This window comes from Anolis carolinensis, chromosome 1, assembly GCF_035594765.1.
Source record: "Anolis carolinensis isolate JA03-04 chromosome 1, rAnoCar3.1.pri, whole genome shotgun sequence".
In the NCBI taxonomy this organism is placed as follows: domain Eukaryota; kingdom Metazoa; phylum Chordata; class Lepidosauria; order Squamata; family Dactyloidae; genus Anolis; species Anolis carolinensis.
The window spans coordinates 1,333,983-1,352,117 of NC_085841.1; the positions used below are offsets into that span (position 1 = coordinate 1,333,983).

Below are 18,135 nucleotides of genomic sequence, written 5' to 3' on the forward strand. Positions count from 1 at the left end.
GCGGGCTACAAAAATAAAATTATTATTATTGTATGACACAGCAAACAAGATAGATATGCTGGATTTCGTATCACAAAATCACAAGTCAAACACTTCCCAAGTGTCTAGGACTGTGTGATGTATTTTTGGATGATGCGCGCAGATCCCAGTCGGGTGGCCTTTTGCAGTTGGCAGATCGTGATTTTGTCAATGTCTATTGTTTCCAAATGCCGGCTGAGATCTCTTGGCACGGCACCCAGTGTGCCCATCACCACTGGGACCACCTGCACTGGTTTCTGCCAGAGTCTTTGAAGTTCAATCTTGAGGTCCTGAGAGCGGCTGAGATTTTCCTGTTGTTTTTCGTCAATGCGACTGTCACCTGGGATGGCAACATCAATGATCCAAACCTTTTTCTTTTCCACAACTGTGATGTCTGGTGTGTTGTGTTCCAGAACTTTGTCAGTCTGGATTCGGAAGTCCCACAGTATCTTTGTGTGCTCATTTTCCAGTACTTTTGTAGGTTTGTGATCCCACCAGTTCTTTGCTGCTGGGAGGTGGTGCTTGAGGCATAAGTTCCAATGAATCCTTTGGGCCACATTTATTTATTTATTTACAGCATTTATATTCCGCCCTTCTCACCCCGAAGGGGACTCAGGGCAGATCACATTACACATATAGGCAAACATTCAATGCCTTTTTTAACATAGAACAAAGACAAGACAAACATAGGCTCCGAGCGGGCCTCAAACTCATGACCTCCTGGTCAGAGTGATTCATTGCAGTGATTCATTGCAGCTGCTCTCCAGCCTGCGCCACAGCCCGAGCCCATCTATCTGACTACATTTAGACTTGAGTAGTCCAGGATGAATCCCAACAAGGAGATAATGCTTCTGGAACATGGCCAGACAGCCGGGAAATCTTGCAGCAACCCAGTGATTCCAGCCATCAAAGCCTTCCACAACACATAGACCTCACGCACAACCCATTAGCCACAGACACGGGCTTTTTTTCTTTTCTTTCCGTGTCAGGAGCAACCTGAGTTGCTTCTGGAGTGGGTAAAACGTCAGGAGAGGATGCTACTGAGACATGGCCAGACAGCAGGGAAATCTTGCAGCAACCCAGTGATTCCAGCCATCAAAGCCTTCCACAACACATAGACCTCACGCACAACCCATTAGCCACAGACGCGGGCTTTTTTTTCCTTTTCTTTCCGTGTCAGGAGCAACCTGAGTTGCTTCTGGAGTGGGTAAAACGTCAGGAGAGGATGCTACTGGAACATGGCCAGACAGCCGGGAAATCTTGCAGCAACCCAGTGATTCCAGCCACCAAAGCCTTCCACAACACATAGACCTCACGCACAACCCATTAGCCACAGACGTGGGCTTTTTTTCTTTTCTTTCCGTGTCAGGAGCAACCTGAGTTGCTTCTGGAGTGGGTAAAACGTCAGGAGAGGATGCTACTGGAACATGGCCAGACAGCCGGGAAATCTTGCAGCAACCCAGTGATTCCAGCCATCAAAGCCTTCCACAACACATAGACCTCACAACCCATTAGCCACAGACGTGGGCTTTTTTTCTTTTCTTTCCGTGTCAGGAGCAACCTGAGTTGCTTCTGGAGTGGGTAAAACGTCAGGAGAGGATGCTACTGAGACATGGCCAGACAGCCCGGAAAAACTCACAGCAACTCAAGTGACATTCATAACCCAAGAACAAAAAAAGGTCGTGTTGCCTAGTGATGGGCAGAGAAGGGCATGAGCTGAGGGCGGGGCCGCGGGGGTTGGCGGAGGGAGGGTCCCGATCCCTGCGCTCCTCCCCCTCCCCCTCCTCCTGCCTTTGCTTCGCCTCCCTTCCTGTCCAGGGCAGAGGCGGGCAAGAGGGGTCCCGATCCGGAGCCCTAATTCGAGGATCCGTGGGTTGATTTAGCCGAGGCGTTCTTGCCGAGGTAAGGATGGAGCCGGAGGAGGGAAGGGAGGGAGGGAGGGAGGTCGAGGAGGGGACCCCCGCCGGCCCTCCACGCATGCCTAGGGGCTCCCCGCCGCCCTTGCTGCTTTCGGGTTCCGTCCTGAAGGGAAAGAGAGCCCCTCCCCTGAGCATGTGCAGAGCGCAGAGCAAAGCAGGGCCGCGTTTGTGCTCAATTCCTGGAAAGGAGGAAAGGAAAGTGAAAGCGGGCCCGACTGAGCGCCCCTTGCCTTCATTATTATTATTATTATTATTATTAAACTTTATTTGTACCCCGCTAGCATCTCCCGAAGGACTCGATGCAGCTTACAAAGGCCAAGGCCTCAACACACAATGTAACAATACAAAACAAAGGCAAATTAAAAGAATTAAAACAGTATAAACCACAAGCAATAACAATACGCTAAAACACAATAGAACTGGGCCGGGCCAGAGTAATGGGTACAAGATTAAAAGTGCTGATGTGACCGGTGAAATATAAGGCTTCTAGGGCAAGTGCAGAGTGCGATATACAATCTTAGTTCTAATAAAGTGCTTATGGGACTTGGTGTTGGAGATTTCCTATTCATCTGGGAAGGCACATTGGAACAGCCAGGTCTTCAAGTTCTTTCTGAAGACTGCCAATGTCGGGGCCTGTCTGAGATCCTTGGGGAGGGTGTTCCAGAGTCGGGGGGCCACCACAGAGAAGGCCCTGTCTCGTGTCCCCACCAACCGCGCTTGCGATGCAGGCGGGATCACGAGCAGGGCCTCTCCAGATGACCGAAGTGAACGCGTGGGTTCGTAGACGGAGATGCGGTCATGGAGGTAGGATGGTCCCAAACCGTTCAGGGCTTTGTAGGTAAGCACCTGCACCTTAAATTGGCCTCTGCCCTCTGCTTCAAATTGCCCTCTGCATCAAAATCCCTGGAGAAAGCCATCCCCGGTGGACGCCAAGGCAGGGCAGATTCCTTTAGATTTGGAAGGGACTCCCAAGGGCAGGAAGGCACAATCAGTTCCCTCCCGACAGGTGGCCATCCAGCCCCTGGCAAAAGGCTGCATGTCCATCTGTCAGGTGGGCATCGATTGTGCCTTCCCGGATGGCGGAAAGGGGCTGGACTAGATACCCCTTGGGGTCTCCTCCAACCCTAGGATTCTACAATTCCACTTCCCCCAGAACAGTACAAATCCCAGGATTCGCTTCCTGCCCATTTGGCCCTTGGCTCTAGATCAGGGGTCCCCAAACTAAGGCCCTCCAAGGTCATTGACCTGGCCCCTGTCCTAAACTTCAGACTTAGGGTTGACCTAAGTCTACCTGGTCTTTGGAGGTCTCTTTGCTTACCTATGGCCTTATGAGATCGTCTAGATGGTCTTTGAAGGTTTCTTTGCTTAGCTACGGCCTTATGAGGCCATCTAGATGGCTTTTGGAGGTCACTTTCCTTACCTATGGTCCTATGAGACCATCTAGATGGTCTATGAGGGTCCTTTTCCTTACCTATGGTTTTATGAGATTGTCTAGATGGTCTTTGGAGGTCTCTTTGCTTACCTATGGTCTTATGAAATCGTCTAGATGGTCTTTGAGGGTCCCTTTCCTTATCTATGGTCTTCTGACGGCCTGATGAGATCATCTAGATGGCCTTTGAGGGTCCCTTTCCTTATGGTCTTATGAAATTGTCTAGATAGCCTTTGGGGCCCCCTTTCCTTACCTATGGTCTTCTGATGGTCTTATTAGATCATCTAGATGGCCTTTGAGGGTCCCTTTCCTTACCTATGTTCTTATGAGACCATCTAGATTGGTCTTGGTGGTCTCTTTCCTTAACTATGGTCTTGAGATTGTCTAGATCAGGGGTCCCCAAACTAAGGCCCGTGGGCCGGATGCGGCCCTCCAAGGTCATTTACCTGGCCCCTGTCCTAAACTTTAGACTTGGGGTTGACCTAAGTCTGAAATGACTTGAAGGCACACAACAACAACAATCCTAATTTTGGACTATTTCATCCTAGTCTGCCCCCCCCCCCCAACAGTCTGAGGGATTGTGAACCAGCCTTTCACTTAAAAAGTTTGAGGACCCCTGCCTTAGGGTCTCCTCCAACCCTAGCATTCTCTGATTCCAGTTGCCCCAGAAAAGTACATATCCCAGGATTCTCTCCCTATCCATAATTAATAATAATAATAATAATAATAATAATAATACCTCACAATACTCCTGACCTCATGATTGTGTTAAAAAACAATGCATGGATTGTCGATGTTGCAATCCCAGGTGACAGCAGGATTGAAGAGAAACAACTGGAAAAGCTAGCACAATATGAGGGTATTATCATTTGAAAAAAAAAAACCCAACAAATTCCTATGCTCACTGCACATGTCTTATTTGTAGTGCAAAAAACCCCCCAACAATCATTTATTTATTTATTTATTTGCTACATTTATACTCCACCCTCTCTCACCCCAAAGGGGACTCAAAGTGGCTTACAAGTTGTATGTACATACAATATATTATATTATTAGCATAGCACAATATTAGCATTATATATTACTATATTGTACTATACCATTATACTGTAATATTATTAGTAATATTACATTTAATATATAATATACTAGCTGTGCCCGGCCACGCGTTGCTGTGGCGAAGTCTGGTGGTCTGGGAAATAAAGTATTGAGGAATTGGTGGTAGTTAAGGTCAAGGGTAAAGGTTTTCCCCAGACATTAAGTCCAGTCGTGTCTTACTCTGGAGGCTGGTGCTCATCTCCATTTCTAAGTCGAAGAGTCGGCGTTGTCCGTAGACTCCTCCAAAGTCATGTGGGATGACTGCATGGAGCGGCGTTACCTTCCCGCCGGAGCAGTACCTATTGATGCACTCACATTTGCATGTTTTTGAACTTCTGGGTTGGCAGAAGCTGGGGCTAACAGTGGGGGCTCTCTCCGCTCCCCCAATTCAAACCTGTGGCCTTTCGGTCCAGAAGTTCAGCAGCTCAGCGCTTTAACACGCTGCGCCATCAGGGGATATTATTTCCTAAAGGTTGTGAATATACAATATTTCTGATTGGGTTTTTTTGTTTGTTGGAGGCAAGTATGAATGCTGCAATTAGGAAAAATGATTAGGATGTAATGACCTTGCAGCTTTAAAGCCTGGCTGTTTCCTCCCTGAGTGAATTTTTTGTTGGGAGGTGTTAGCTGGCCCTGATTGTTTCCTGTCTGGAATTCCCTTGTTTTCAGAGTGGTGTTGTTTGCGATATTTTATGTGCTTCTACTGTCTGTGGCCCTGAGAAAACAGAGGATTTTCCAGACTTTGATGATGGGAATACTTTGTTGGGAGGTGTTAGCTGGCCCTGATTGTTTCCTGTCTGGAATTCCACTGTTTATTTACTGTCCTGGTTTTAGAGATTATATTGTTCTGCATTATTCCATCCCAGTAATTATTTCATATTAAAGAAGAATCTCACTTATCCAACATTCGCTTATACAATGTTCTGGATTATCCAACGCAGTCTGCCTTTTCATAATCAATGTTTTTGTAGTCAGTGTTTTAAATTCATTGCGATATTTTAGTGGTAAATTTGTAAATACAGTACAGTAGAGTCTCACTTATCCAACATAAACGGGCCGGCAGAACGTTGGATAAGCGAATATGTTGGATAATGAGGAATTAAGGATAACCCTATTAAACATCAAATTAAGTTATGATTTTACAAATTAAGCACCAAAACATCATGTTAGACAACAAATGTGTCAGAAAAAGTAGTTCAGTACACAGTAATGCTATATAGTAATTACTGTATTTATGAATTTAGCACCAAAATATCATGATATATTGAAAGCATTGACTACAAAAATGCGTTGGATAATCCAGAACGTTGGATAAGCGAGTGTTGGATAAGTGAGACTCTACTGTAAATACTACATAGCATTACTGCGCATGGAACTACTTTTTCTGTCAAATTTGTTGTATAATATGATGTTTTGGTGCTTAATTTGTATAACGATTACCTAATTTGATGTTTAATTGGCTTTTCCTGAATCCCTTCTTATTATCCAACATATTCACTTATCCTGCCGGCCTGTTTACATTGGATAAGTGAGACTCTACTATATATTTCTAATCTTATATTATCTGCTTAGAACTGGATTATATGAGGCCCCTTCTTCACAGCTGTATAAAATGCACACTGAAGTGGATTATATGGCAGTGTGGAGTCAAGATAATCCAGTGCAAAGCAGATAATATAAGATTCTAAATGGGTTATATAGCTGTGTGGAAGAAGGGCCTTGAATCTACACTGCCATATAATCCAGTGCAAATGAGATAATCTGTGGAAGAAGCCTAAGTGAGGCCTAAATCTGCCTGTCCCCTAACTGAAACCTGGCTGTCCCTTGGTTGCTAGGCAACCAAGTGGGCAGAGATTAGCCCTCTAAACTGGCAGCAATTGGATAAAAAAAATTATTGCTCTCCCTCTAATTAGGACTTTATTTTTCTTTTCTTTTTGTTGTATCAACCTTGAGGCGTGGATGATGGGTTGTGTTGTCAAATTTTGAGGTTGGGGGGCCTGTACTTTTGTTGTTTTGTGAATTGCCGTGATGCCATCACTCTTTTATATATATAGATAATTAATATTATTATATTATACAATGTTATTATATTGTATTATTATTATTAGCTGCCCTGAGTCCCTTATTGGGTGAGAAGGGCAGGGTAGAAATACTGTAATAAATAAATGAATAAATATTATATTGTATTATAATATTTATTATCAATATTATATGTATACACAATCTTCTATATATATAAAAGAGTGATGGCATCATGGCGACCCACAAAACAACAAAACTACAGGCCCTCCAACCTCGAAATTTGACAACACAACCCATCATCCACGCCTCTAGGTTGATACAACAAAAAGAAAAGAAAAATAAAGTCCTAATTAGAGAGAGAGGAATAATTGCTTTTATCCAATTGCTGCCAGTTAGAAGGCTAAGCTCCTCCAACTTGGTATCCTAGCAACCCAATAAAAAATAATAAAAAACACTAAAAAATTAATATAATAAAATACTAAAATAACAGAAAATAACTAAAAATAATACAATAAAAATAAAATATAATAAATAAAAATATAACTTACAATAAAATTAATAAAAAATGCAAATAAAGTCAAATAAAAATTACACAACAATTTTTAACCAATACCACCACCACTTTGCCACAGCAACGCGTGGCCGGGCACAGCTAGTATATTATATTATTACCATATCATTCATTTACAATATTTCATTTACAATATTGGTAAATGAAAAAACAGTACAATATTTAAAAATGAAAATAATTTTAACCAACATACTGTAAACTTATCAGGATTTCAGTGGGAAGTGTGGGCCTGCTTCTGGCCAATGAGATAATCAAGTAGGATTGTAGTTGTTGTGTGCCTTCAAGTCATTTCAGACTTTGGGCAAGCCTAAGTCTAAAACTGAGGGCGGGGGCCAGATAAATGGCCTTGGAGGGCCGCATCCGGCCCCCGGGCCTTAGTTTGGGGACCCCTGGATTAGATCATGTGGTCTAGGTTATTCAAAAGCACTTGTCTGGCTTGGAAGCCTCCAGGCTTGTCCTCCTTCATAGGGTATGAGCCGGTTCCCAGACCCTGCTGTGGCCCAGGAACTTCTCAAAGCCACGGCGGGGCTAGCCGAAGCTTTCGCCAACCTGTTGCAAGAAAAGGAGCAACTGCAAGCATCCCTTGAGACATTAGTGACCCAGCTCAGGGCTGTGAATCAGCGGCTGCAGAAGGAGATCCAAGCGCCCCAGGAGGTGGCCCGGCTCAGGGCTGAGAACCAGCAGCTTCAGCAAGAGCTCCAGGAGGCCAGGAGAAGACAGAGGACGGGAAACCTAATGTTTATGTTTCCGTGGTCTAAAAGAGGTGGGTGAAATTGATGTGGTAATCTCTGAGTGGTTAGACTCAATTTAATCCTCTCTGGGGAAGATTCCACCAAAATGTAGCAGAGTAGCAAAAGCAGACTTTCAAAACAGCAGATACTTACATGGGGTGAGCAAAGAGAACCCTTTGTCTATTTAGGATGGCAATGGAGTGCAGAGTCTCAGTAAAAGTACAAAAAGGTATTTATTCAGGTAAAAAGAATTCAATTGTAGATAGAAAGGTTTGGAGCTGTCTAGTCTACTCTAGACTGGTTTCTAAGGAAAAATAAGAAAGGAAAAATAACAAACATCTAAATAGTTACATCTTGCCTGGAGGAGCGGCAAGGTGTTGTTGTTAGCTTGAAGAACAAAGGGAGAAGAATGAACCAAAATGGTTCCAACCTCATGGGCCAGTTTATTGGGGCCATAAAAGACATTCTGACCAATGAGAAGTTAGTGTCCCTAAAGATTCACATTTCTGCTAACTTCAAAGTAAGGGATGTGATGTACACAGGATAGAGTGAAACACAGTAAAGCCTATCTGGGCATGCTTTGGAAACAGGGAAAGGATTTCCTCAATCTAATTCTATCCTCTATCTGACTACATTTAGACTTGAGTAGTCCAGAATGATTCCCAACAGAAATGTCACCAGGGCAGTCGAAGGGGAGAGATGGGAGGAGGCCGGACATAGTTCTGTGCATGAATCCGTGCTGTCTTGGGGCGGTTTGGTTGTGCTGCATTACAGTCTTATCTTGCAAAGCTACTCCAGGGTCAGTTTGCACAATAGAATCATCTCAAAGGCTGCATCTACACCACAGAATGAGCCAGTTTGATACCACTTAAACTGCTGTAGTTCCATGCAACGGGATGCTGGTAGTAGTGGTCTTGCACAGCCTTTATCCTTTTCTTCTAAAAGCATTGGTGCCACAATGAATTAGAGTTGTTATTAATAGATATTGACAAACTGAGAGCAGGCTTTTTTTCCTGCAGCCCTGGAGACGGGGATTCAGAGCCATGGGTTCAAATTACAGGAAAGCAGATTCCCCCTGAAGATTAGGAACGACTTCCCAGCCCTAAAAAGGATTGTTTAGCTGTGGAACTCTCTGCCTCAGAGTCCATTGGAAGCCCCTTCTTTTAAAGAGAGGCTGGATTGTGTTTTTCCTGCCTGGCAGAAGCGGCTTGGACTGGATGGTCCATGTGGTCTCTTCCAACTCCATGATTCGATTACCCCCCTTTCCTTCCAAATTATGAGACAACTCATCCTCGGGTTCCGTACCTTGGAGCCGTGACAATTCACATGGTGTCAAGCCACATGAATTCTACAGTGTAGATGCGCCCATAGTCCGCCTTGTAATAGGCTGGACTTTAGGTCCATCGATGATCAGGAATTGGTGAGATCTCATTTTCATCAAGTCAGACCCTTTCCTTTTGTCTTATGTGGGAACCAAGGACCCTGCAAGAGCCCTTGGGTATATTTCCAGACTCATCCTGCTTTTGATCTGTCTTGGAGTGATGTGTGTGCAGCTGAGGGTCCAGGGGTCAGATTCATGTGGAGCTGGCAAAACCCACTGGGGGTCTTATGTGAGGCACACAGCCTGCTGCAGCCTATAGGTCGTGACTTCCGGTCTGACAGGACGTTTGTCATTCTACTGTGTGGAATGTGCTCTTATCAGTGTGCTCTGCTGAACAGCAAGGAGAAAGCATGTCTACAAAGAGCAATGGACTTTGTATCTTGTAAATACCTTTGTATATATTTGGAATAAAGCCTTAGGACCGCTGTGTTCAGCTGATTTGTGACTGAGGTGTCGTTTGTTGGTACTGCTTCTCCAGACGGGAAGCAGTCTGACCTAGGAGGAATTGGGGAGAGTCAAAGGATCACCAATAAATCAGGGTGCTGCCGGAGCTCATGTTTTTAAATCCCACCCTGACACAACCCCTCCCCAAATTCCAAACCTTATAGCCATGACAACTCACATGGTGTCAAGCCACATGAATTTTATAGCATAGGTGCGCTCATAGTTCACCCTGTGTAATAGGCTGGACTTTGGGGCCTTTGGTGATCAGGAATTGGTGAGACCTCATTGCCATCAGGTCAGCTTCGAGGAGGCCTGTCAGACCCTTTCCTTTTGTCTGACGTGGGAACCAAGGACATTGCAAGAGCCCTTGGATATATTTCCAGGCTCATCCTGCTTGTGAGCTGTCTTGGAGCGATTCACATACAGCCGAGGGTCCAGGGGTCAGATTCATGTGGAGCTGGCAAAACCTTCTGGGGGTCTTGTGTGAGGCACACTTTCTCAAGACTATGAGGAAAGTCATGTATCCAAAGTGCACGATAGACTCACCTCAAGAAAGCTTTTTTCCTCTTTTCTTTCCCTTCCCATTTTCCAGTTTTCCCTATCCAGGTCCTTGTCACTGGGAAGACCGGAGGTTGTGAAAACCAGTTCTTAAAGAAGGTCTCTGACCACCTTTCCGATCATTTTATGTACCTCAAGCTGGAAATGTACCAAGAGGGCTCCAGCCACTTCTTGGTGGTCTTCTGCCCGGTGGCAACCTCAGTGGGCAGCGACATGGCCAACGCTCTCGAGGGTCTTGGCGGTAAGTCCAGAAGTGTTGCAACAATAACAACATGTTTTATTGATTAGCCCATCGGTTGTATCAAAATATTTAACACATAGACATACAAAATACAACCCACTGTACATTGACTCCAGCATACGCCAAGATACCAATAAAATTACATTAATTGAGGCATCAGTAGTTTAAATTATTCAGGACTCCTCCCTACCTAATGTGCCCTTAAATGATTCTAATGCACTTTATCTATTTACAAATTTGTTACTCATAATGTGCACCTTGCTTATCCACTATTGCAACCTCATTGGTTTTAATTTGATGTTTTAATTCTGTGTTGTGTTTTTTTGCCTATTGTGTATATTTTACTATTGGTTTTTGTTGTTGTCCTTTGATGTTTAATATTTTATCATTGCTTGTATTTTGATTTTGCTGTAAGCCACCCCGAGTACCCTTCGGGGGAGATGGAGGCGGGATATAAATAAACTTCTACTTCTTCTTCGTCTTCTTCTTCTTCTTCTTCTTTTTATTATTATTATTATTAAATATTTTTGAATCTTTACATCAAACTGTAATTTAAGATATGACTGTTCAACCCTGATTAAATCATTATTTTCATCTTCTTCAATGTAAATGAGCTTTTGTATCGTTTTAATAATAATAGAGTGAAATAATAAATGTTATAATAATAGTAATAATAATAATAAATTGAAGGACAAGCTGATAAGGAGAAGACCTGGCTCTGGCTCAAAAATGGGACCCTGAAGAAGGAGACAGAAGGCCTGATCCTTGCAGCCCAGGAGCAAGACATCAGGACAAAGGCAATTCAGGCCAAGATCGAAAAATCAGCTGATGACCCAAAATGTAGACTGTGCAAGGAAGCTGACGAAACCATTGATCATATCCTCAGCTGCTGTAAGAAAATTGCACAGACAGACTACAAACAGAGGCACAACTATGTGGCCCAAATGATTCATTGGAACTTATGCCTCAAGTACCACCTCCCAGCAGCAAAGAACTGGTGGGATCACAAACCTGCAAAGTTCATGGAAAATGGGCACGCAAAGATACTGTGGGACTTCCAAATCCAGACTGACAAAGTTCTGGAACACAACACACCAGACATCACAGTTGTGGAAAAGAACAAGGTTTGGATCATTGATGTCGCCATCCCAGGTGACAGTCGCATTGACGAAAAACAACAGGAAAAACTCAGCCGCTATCAGGACCTCAAGAGTGAACTTCAAAGACTCTGGCAGAAACCAGTGCAGGTGGTCCCGGTGGTGATGGGCACACTGGGTGCCGTGCCAAAAGATCTCAGCCGGCATTTGGAAACAATAGACATTGACAAAATTACAATCTGCCAACTGCAAAAGGCCACCTTACTGGGATCTGCACGCATCATCTGAAAATACACCACACAGTCCTAGACACTTGGAAAGTGTTCGACTTGTGGTTTTGTGAAACGAAATCCAGCATATCTATCGTGTTTGCTGTGTCATACAATGTCGTTGTGTCAATAATAATAATAATGTAATAAAATAATAAATGTATTAATAATAATAAAAATAGAGTAAAATAAATGTAAGTGTAACAACAATAATAGAGTAAACTAATAAATGTAATAATAATAATTAATAGAGTAAATTAATAAATTGGTAATAAACAATACCAATAATAATAGAGGGACTTTGGATGTTAGGTTTAGGCTGCATATCTTCAGCAAACTTGTTGTGGAAACAAGATTGGAGATACAGCTTCAGCAGAGACCCCTTTTTCTCATGATAACAACTCTTCCAGGAGTGGATTTCCTTCCTTCCAAGGTGGAGATTCCTCTCACTTCTTGTTGTCTCAGCCAAGTTCATAACTAGGAGTTGTTTGTGAGTTGCATGCTTGTAACTCGAGAGACGCCCTGTAACACAAGCAGCAACCTCTTTCAGTTTCCCTTCTGAGCATGCACAAACAGCAAGTTGGAGCAAAAAAACATCAAATCTTTATGTATTAATTTATTTATTTCTATCATTTCTACCCCGCCCTTCTCACCCGAGGGGACTCAGGGCGGCTTACAAAAATGGCAATTAATGCCAATACACCAATATACAATAAAATAACATTAAAACAGTTAAAACATTTAAATAGTATCATAATATACAATAAACAAGGAGTCCTGGTGACGAAGTGTGTTAAAGCGCTGAGTTGCTGAACTTGCAGACCGAAAGGTCCCAGGTTCAAACCCCGGGAGCGTAGTGAGCGCCCGCTGTTAGCCCCAGCGTCTGCCAGCCTACTTATTTATTTATTTATTTATTTATTTACAGTATTTATATTCTGCCCTTCTCACCCGGAAGGGGACTCAGGGCAGATTACAATGAACACATATATGGCAAACATTCAATGCCAACAAATAAACAACATTCAGTTTAGACAGACACAGAGGCATTTTTAACATCTTTTCCAGCTTCACGATTCCGGCCACAGGGGGAGCTGTTGCTTCACTGTCCATTGGTGGCTGTTCTTCCTCATTCTTTTCCTCGTGTTTTGCTGGCAGTTTTATGGTGTTGTAAATTAGCCTCCCGCATAAAGCGTCCCTAAATTTCCCTAATTGACAGATGCAACTGTCTTTTGGGGCTGCATAGGTCAACAGCAAGCCGGGGCTATTAATGGTCGGAAGCTTAACCCGACCCGGGCTTCGAACTCATGACCTCTCGGTCAGTAGTGATTTATAGCAGCTGGTTACTAGCCAGCTGCGCCACAGCCCGGCCCTAGCAGTTCGAAAACATGCAAATGTGAGATCAATAGGTACCGCTCCAGCGGGAAGGTAGCAGCGCTCCATGCAGTCATGCTGGCCACATGACCTTGGAGGTGTCTACGGACAACGCCGGCTCTTTGGCTTAGAAATGGAGATGAGCACCCCCAGAGTCAGACATGACTGGAGTTAATGTCAGGGGAAACCTTTACCTTTACCTATACAATAAACAAAATTAAAACAGTGCAAAATGCTTGTGCCATTCATTCACCAGACCTTGTACAAAAACCTTAATCCAGACCGCGTTGAAGCAACGAAAACTTATTCTTTAAACGCTTGCTCAGATAGCCAGGTCTTCAGTTTCTTTCTGAATAAGGCTGCTTCACTTGCTGGTCCCAGTGTGTGGGAATCGCATGTGCAGACACCCGTTTTCCCTCATAGAAGAGATTGTCAGGGCCACCCAATCTGCCACAACCCAAGCGTTCCCCACATCTTCCACTGTTTCTGTGCTTCCAGGTGAGCCCAAGGCGGTCTTGCTGATGCTGCACCACAAACTGAAGGAGAGCACCTCCCCCGTGGACACCAGGAAGCAGGCGCATCACCCGGCCGTGGTGCGCACCCTCCACGCTCGCTACACCCTCCAAGAAGGCTTCTACGCCTGCCCGATGAATGAGGAGGCCGTGGCCATTGTGGCCGAAGTCCTGCAAGACCGCTGCAAAGGGGGGGAGGGGGACCCCGCAATCCCTGGCGCTCCGTCCAAGTCTCAGAATCTGTTCTGATTTCAGGATGCCACTAGCTGCCAGGCATCACACTATTGGGCAGAAAAAGATATAAAGGATAATGATGTTGGTGACTATTATATTAATTACTAGCTTTGCCCGGCCACGTGTTGCTGTGGCTTATGGGAATCCTTTGTCGGCCAGGTGGAATAGCAGTGAATAGCCTTGCAGTCTCAAAGCCTAGCTGTTTTCTGGAGTAGCTGGAGCTGTTTGTTGTATGAACGTAGAGGCATGGATGAGGGGTTGTGCTGCCAAGTTTAGTGTTTCTGGGATGTGTAATTTTATTGTTTTGTCCTAGGCTGAAATTTCATTACCCTTTTATATATATAGATACTAAAATTATTATTTTACGCTGGTCTCTCTGTTCCCACAGATTCAACCATCTATGGCTTGGAATATTTCCAGTAAAAACAAAACAAAACAACAACAACAATAATAATAATTGTTAGGGTTAGAGTGTGTAGCGGAACCAGCAGTGTCCAGTTAACACCATGTGCAAAGAAAACCACACCAGGCAGAGGAATTAAAAGAACAAAGGAACTTTACTTGTTGAGTTGAAATTAAGTAAACAGTTCAGCAATCGTACAATGTCCTTGTAGTTGCATAGGATCAATAACTAATCAATCAGCATTCAATATATCCAGCATAGCATATTCAAACTGCTACTTGACCGTAGCCAGAGAGCTTGCCTTTTCTGTGCTCTCCCTTGAAGCCCAGATTTCCAACTGACAATCTCAGCCATCTGCCAGCAAACCGATACATTGTTTGAGGCGTGGCCTGCCTCTGCAAATACTGAGCTCCTTTTTTTTGCAGAGATCTTTTCCGAGCAACTTTGCAAGGATTTCTTTACACACACACACACACATATAGCAATTTGGCGTAATAATAATAACTTTATTTTTATATCCCGCCACCATCTCCCCAAAGCGACTCGAGGCGGCCTACATGAGGCAAGGCCCGACAACACAATGAAAATAAAAATACTTAAAAAGCAATTCACAATATAAAAATAGGATAAAACAGCAATATTGTAACAATAAATAATAATATCAACTGGCAACCAGACAGAGTTTCTGTCATCTTCATGGGTGGGTAGACTAAAAGCAGCAGTACAGAATAGATTGATAACTAAAGTGCATTATTCACGGTCATCCTATCCTTTCAGTTATTTATTTATTATTTACTTATTTGCAACATTTATACCCCGCCCTTCTCACCCAGGGTGGCTTACAAGTTATATATTATATATATATACACTATATTATATTATTAGCATAACACAATATAAGCATTATATATTACTATATTGTACTATACCACTATACTCCAATATTATTAGTACCATTACATGTAATATATAATACATAATTATAATTGTGTATTATTATTATTATTAATAATAATTAATTAACGTTGTTTTTTATCACTAAATATACAGTAGCTTACATACTCAGCAATGCCCGGGTTAGGTCTTTTGTAAGGACAAATTACCTTCGGAAGTCAGGCTTGGCCACGGTGGTCCACGCTCTTGTTACACCCCAAATAGACTACTGCGATGTGCTCTACATAGGGCTGCCTTTGAAGACTGTTCAGAAGCTTCAAATGTTCCAACGGGCAGCAGCCAGGTTCCTCACCGGAGCCCTAAACGGTTCTGGTCCAGCCTCCCTGTCCGAACATATTTCCGTCTATGAACCATCTCGAAGGTTAAGATTGTCAGGACCCTACTCTCGGTCCCACCACCCTTGAAAGTGCAACTGGTGGGTATGAGACAGGGCCTTCTCGGTGGTGGCCCCTCATCTGTGGAACTCCCTCCCCAATGAAATCAACATCTCCCTCCACCCTGTCTTTCAGGAAAGAACTTAAGACATGTTGGTTGTGGGACCCAGCATTCGAGCTGTAGTTGGAGCAGTGCAATAATGAGAATGATTTAACGTGACTAATGGTTAACCCTTGGACTATGATTTTGAACTAGTGTGATTTTAATTTATGTTCTAATAATTCATGTTTCAATGCTTGGTTTTCCTTGTAACTGGATTTGTATGTTGCCATCGAATTGCTGCCTGTTCTGAGGCCGCCCTGAGTCCCCTTTGGGGTCAGAAGGATGTGGGAAATAAATAAGTAAATATTACAAGTAGTCATTGCTTGGGTTTTGGATTTTATGAATGACCCCATTAGAAAAAGCATAAAGATGTTGGTGAACCACAACTCCCAATGCGTGGGTCAATTTCCTCCAAATGCCGTCAGTATTCATAGCTCTCCGTGTTGGGTATGTGTGCCAAGTTTGGTCCAGGTCCATTGGTTGAGCTCGAGGATGTGGACAAGATCCTTGGAGAGGCGAGACCAACCACATGCATCCTGGACCCCTGCCCATCCTGGCTGGTGAGAGAAGCCAGAGGGGGTTTGGCCGAGTGGGTGAAGGTGGTGGTGAATGCCTCCCTTCGGGAAGGCATATTTCCAGCAAGCCTAAAGACGGCTGTGATCAAACCGCTGTTGAAAAAGCCATCACTGGACCCCACTCAATTCGGAAACTTTTGGCCTATCTCCAATCTCCCCTACTTGGGCAAAGTTATGGAACGTGTGGTTGCCTCGCAACTCCAGGGATTCTTGGTTGACACTGATTTTCTAGATCCGGCACAGTCTGGCTTCAGGCCGGGGCATGGTACCGAGACAGCCTTGGTCGCCTTCGTGGATGATCTGCGCCGGGAACTGGACAGGGGGAGTGTGTCCCGGCTGGTTCTGCTGGACCTCACAGCGGCCTTCGATACCGTCGATCACGGTATCCTTCTGGGACGCCTCGCGGGAATGGGACTTGGAGGTACTGTTCTGCAGTGGCTCCACTCATTCCTGGAGGGTCGGTCCCAGATGGTGTCATTGGGGGATGCCTGCTCGGCCCCACAACCTTTGTTTTGTGGGGTCCCGCAGGGGTCTGTATTGTCCCCCATGTTGTTCAACATCTACATGAAGCCGCTGGGAGAGATCATCAGGAGTTTCGGGGTGCGGTGTCATCTGTACGCAGATGATGTCCAACTCTGTCACTCCTTCCCACCTGTCACTAAGGAGGCTGTTCAGGTCCTGAACCGGTGTCTAGCCACTGTGTCGGACTGGATGAGGGCCAACAAATTGAAATTGAATCCAGACAAGACAGAGGTCCTCCTGGTCAGTCGGAAGGCCGAACAGGGTATAGGGTTACAGCCTGTGCTGGATGGGGTCACACTCCCCCTGAAGGCGCAGGTGCGCAGTCTGGGGGTGATCCTGGACTCATCGTTGAGCCTGGAGCCCCAGGTCTCGGCGGTGGCTAGGGGAGCCTTTGCACAATTAAAACTTGTGCACCAGCTGCGACCGTACCTTGGGAAGCCGGACTTGGCCATGGTGGTCCACGCTCTTGTTACATCCCGACTAGATTACTGCAACGCACTCTACGTGGGGCTGCCTTTGAAGACTGTTCGGAAGCTTCAACTAGTCCAACGGGAGGCTGCCACGCTGTTAACTGGAGCAACGTACAGGGAGCGTACTACTCCTCTGTTACGTCAGCTCCACTGGCTGCCGATCTGCTACCGAGCACAATTCAAAGTGCTGGCTTTAGCCTATAAAGCGCTAAACGGTTCCGGCCCAGCTTACCTGTCCGAACGTGTCTCCCGCTATGTCCCATCACGGAATTTGAGATCCTCCGGGGAGGCCCTGCTCTCGGTCCCGCCAGCCTCACAGGTGCGGCTGGCGGGGACGAGGGACAGGGCCTTTTCAGTGGTGGCCCCCCGCCTATGGAACGCCCTCCCCATTGAAGTCAGGCAGGCTCCCTCCCTCCTGTCCTTCCGAAAAAGAACAAAAGAGCATGTTACTCATGCTCAAATGCCTGGGAGCAGGCATTTGAGCATGAGTAACAGCAGAATTGCAGAATGAATATATGACTCATTGACAGACCCCCACCTGGACATGAAAAATGTGCCTGAAATGTATATTTAGATGTATAATTATTCTGGTTTTTAATTGATATTTTAATTTTTATTGTAATCTTTAATCTTGGATGATTTTTAACTGTGTTTCTGATGTATATTGTAAGCCCCCCCTGAGTCCCCTGATGGGTGAGAAGGGCGGGGTAGAAATGATGTAATAAATAATAAATATATAAATAAATTGCCATATGGGTTCAAAGTGTTCTTTGGGTGTGGGTGAACTATAATTCCCAACATCCAAGGGCAATTCCCTCCAAAACCTACTAGTATTCAGG

General features: G+C 44.6%; 1 protein-coding gene across 1 annotated transcript; it reads left to right on the top strand.

The window, feature by feature from the left end:
• The first annotated feature begins 42 nt into the window (after window positions 1-42).
• LOC103282120 (uncharacterized) lies at window positions 43-16,044 on the top strand. Its single transcript, XM_062969111.1, has 4 exons — window positions 43-1,920; window positions 7,501-7,820; window positions 10,206-10,412; window positions 13,648-16,044. Exons 2-4 carry the CDS (start codon window positions 7,529-7,531, stop codon window positions 13,908-13,910), a joined length of 762 nt encoding a protein of 253 aa, XP_062825181.1. The 5' UTR covers window positions 43-1,920; window positions 7,501-7,528; the 3' UTR covers window positions 13,911-16,044.
• The last annotated feature ends 2,091 nt before the right edge of the window (window positions 16,045-18,135 follow it).